General features: G+C 44.3%; 1 protein-coding gene across 2 annotated transcripts; it reads left to right on the forward strand.

The window, feature by feature from the left end:
* Positions 1-249: 249 nt before the first annotated feature.
* On the forward strand, positions 250-2,627 carry FOXI1 (forkhead box I1). 2 transcript variants are annotated; one of them, XM_037398379.1, is made up of 2 exons: positions 250-912; positions 2,136-2,627. In XM_037398379.1, exons 1-2 carry the CDS (start codon positions 329-331, stop codon positions 2,413-2,415), a joined length of 864 nt encoding a protein of 287 aa, XP_037254276.1. In that variant the 5' UTR covers positions 250-328; the 3' UTR covers positions 2,416-2,627. The 2 variants fall into 2 exon arrangements, with proteins under 2 accessions (XP_037254276.1, XP_037254275.1); XM_037398378.1 differs by having other exon boundaries at positions 250-902; positions 1,862-2,627.
* Positions 2,628-3,118: the final 491 nt, after the last annotated feature.

Genomic DNA, 3,118 nt, shown 5'->3' on the forward strand with positions numbered 1-3,118 from the left:
ATGAGGAGTTTTAACTTCAAGGCACCTTATGCTTTCTTTATGTGCATCACATTAGTGGAAAATTCCTTCATTCATTTAAGAAGATAAACAGTTGTAACTTTCAGGTTTGGTTGATGTGACATCAATGACTGGCTGGGACTGCCAGCATTCCGAGAGGGGTATCGTCCTCATCTGCAGCCACTCAGGGCTCCGGGGTGGAGCCTGCAGCACAAGCTGTAACATTTACAGGTGCATAAGTAGGTAGGGAAGGGCACAGGTGATGCACCTGTCTGGGGAAAGAAGCACTAGCACAGGTGTGTCATAACTTATCAGCTGCCTGTGTTAGAGCATGAGCTCCTTTGATCCACAAACACACTCTCCGCCACGCTGCAGCCCACAGTTTCCGAATATTGGCCAAGAACCTCCAGAGATGAGTATCTACTATGAGAACTTTTTCCATCCACAGAACATCCCTAGTCCACAGCGACCGAGCACCTTTGAGACGACGGATTACAACACCACTCCCAACCCCTACCTCTGGCTAAATGGACCTTCCATTACCCCACCACCGTATCTCCCAGGATCCAATGCCAGTCCCTTCATTCCTCAGTCTTATGGGATGCAAAGGCAGCTCTTGCCTAACATGCACGGCTTGGGAGGAACTGACCTTGGCTGGCTTCCTCTCCCGTCCCAAGAAGAGCTTATGAAGTTGGTTAGACCACCTTACTCCTACTCTGCACTTATTGCCATGGCTATCCACGGAGCACCTGAGAAGAGGCTGACTCTCAGCCAGATCTACCAGTACGTGGCTGACAACTTCCCGTTTTATAACAAAAGCAAAGCTGGCTGGCAGAACTCCATTCGGCACAATCTGTCTCTCAACGACTGCTTCAAGAAGGTGCCCCGAGATGAAGATGATCCAGGTATAGCTCTGTACCCCTCTTCCCCAGCACCCCCAATTAAACTTGATTAATTTAAAAAGCCTAATAGATTGTAAAGAGAAATAACACCCTAGATAAGGACATACATGTAGTAGCTCTTCTGTTTTTGTACGTCTGACCCAGAAGGCAATTATGCATAACTGAGGTCTGAATCAGCATTGCTATTAAATCCCAGCAAGGAAAGAGGTTCTTTGCTGCTCTGGGTCCTCCTGAGAACTGATCACCGTGCTGAGCACGAGGCTCAGCAAGCACAGGAGTAGGCTAACTGAGCAAGTCACATTCAAAACCCATTTGGTATAATGCATGTGACTTATGTCAAACTTAACCGGGAATTAATGGAAAGGCTGTAAGACAAACTCAGATATGTCAAAGAAATCCAGCAGCTGTAAGGAGTCTCCTCTCTCAAGAGGACAGCAGGCTGCTTTTGTTTGTTTCAAATAGCATTTTGCATGGAATCACACCTCTGCTGTTCCCAACCTCTTGGCTGATATGCTGTCAGATTGTTCCTTTATTGTTTTCTAGCAATAGCTGTTAAGAACCATTGGGAACATTTAGAAGCCATTCAATTCTGCTGCCAAAGAGGGCCAAAAGTCTGTTTTTATCCTACCCCACTGAATCTGCACATTCAGAGGACTGGTTCTATACTGAAAACCTCCTTCTCTCGCCAAAAAACCAAAACAGAACAAACCCCCCTCCCAGCAGCTCAACTTGTTATTTTACCTGTGTGAAGAGTCAGGGCTAAAGGATACAGCCCAAACCTTTACACTTTTTTCTGAATTCCACAGAATTCTGCTTTCGTGTGATTAAAAAATACGTGGTTTTTGCTCATGCAATTGTTTTGTTTCTGTGAAATGACATAAATGAGAAATGTTGTAGATGACCACTCTTTTCTGTCTCTGCATATTTTTAAACTTAAAATGTGCTTTTGTCCCCTTTGACAGGAAAAGGGAACTACTGGACCCTGGACCCAAACTGTGAAAAGATGTTTGACAATGGAAACTTTCGCAGGAAAAGGAAAAGGAAGTCTGACATTGGGGCTAGTGCTGCCACTCTTGCATCTGAGAAATCAGAGGATAGTGCCCTGAGTGGCAGCCCCAAAGCCGTAGATCATCAGGATATCTTGGAAAACTCATCACCTGGGACTGACAGTTCACCTGACAAAGGATCTCCACCTCCATCTTCCAGTAGCCCCTGCCTCAGTAACTTCCTCTCCAGTATGACTGCGTATGTTAACAGCTCTAATGCCGGGAGCCGCCCAGTGCCTTTGGGACTCAACTCTGAACCCACTGACAAAATGGGACAAAATATGGTAGGGTTTAATTCCTACTCTCCACTCTCTAATATCCCCAGTCATGGTGTGGGAGAGTGGTCCAATTCCATGCCTTCTAGCCACTTTGGCCATAGCAACTCTGTGCTCAACCAGTTTAACACCCATTTTTACAGCAGTATCAGCACAAACAACACCCTGTATTCCAGGGAAGGAACAGAGGTTTAAATGAAGGATTCTAAGACACTCAAGTATAGCTGGTTATGGGGAAATTATCTGTGGGCAAATGATTAGCATTAGCCTGTTGTCTCTGGGACCCACACTGCATGCTACCTTCTGACAGCCACAAACTTGTTACCCATTATCCTTATCACAAATGCTCCACATTTGGAAGCTCTACATAAAAAATCAGGGACCATAAGAACAAGAGTAGTGAAGAGTTCAGAGCCACCATGCCTGTAGTACTGCCAGCCATGGGCATCTACAGACATCCTTAAGAATTTACTGTTTGCCTTAGGCATGAGGCTTTTTATGGCATGATACCAATATTTCTATGCTTTTTAAAGTGCTAATAGAAATGTGGTTATATCTTTAAATATCCTTTCATGCTGATATAGACTGCGTAGCAAGTTCTTATTTGGCCAAAGCTATTCTGACACACTGAAGAATCTATAATAAAAACTACTGCATAGTGAGTAACAACCACCACTTGAATGGTGAGTGCTGTCTTTGGTTTTCTCTCATACTAGTGCATACATTGCCAAAATTTTTATCCCCTTTCAACCCCACCGGGAATACGGCTGTGAAGCAAGCTAGCATCATTATGGACACTGCAGTTATTTTGAAACTGAAGGAAAACATAACAAAATATAACGGAATTGTCTTCTGATGGTGCAGCTGGATCTTAATGTTTTCAATTCTAATTACAGGG

The sequence above is a fragment of the Falco rusticolus genome, chromosome 8, assembly GCF_015220075.1.
Source record: "Falco rusticolus isolate bFalRus1 chromosome 8, bFalRus1.pri, whole genome shotgun sequence".
In the NCBI taxonomy this organism is placed as follows: domain Eukaryota; kingdom Metazoa; phylum Chordata; class Aves; order Falconiformes; family Falconidae; genus Falco; species Falco rusticolus.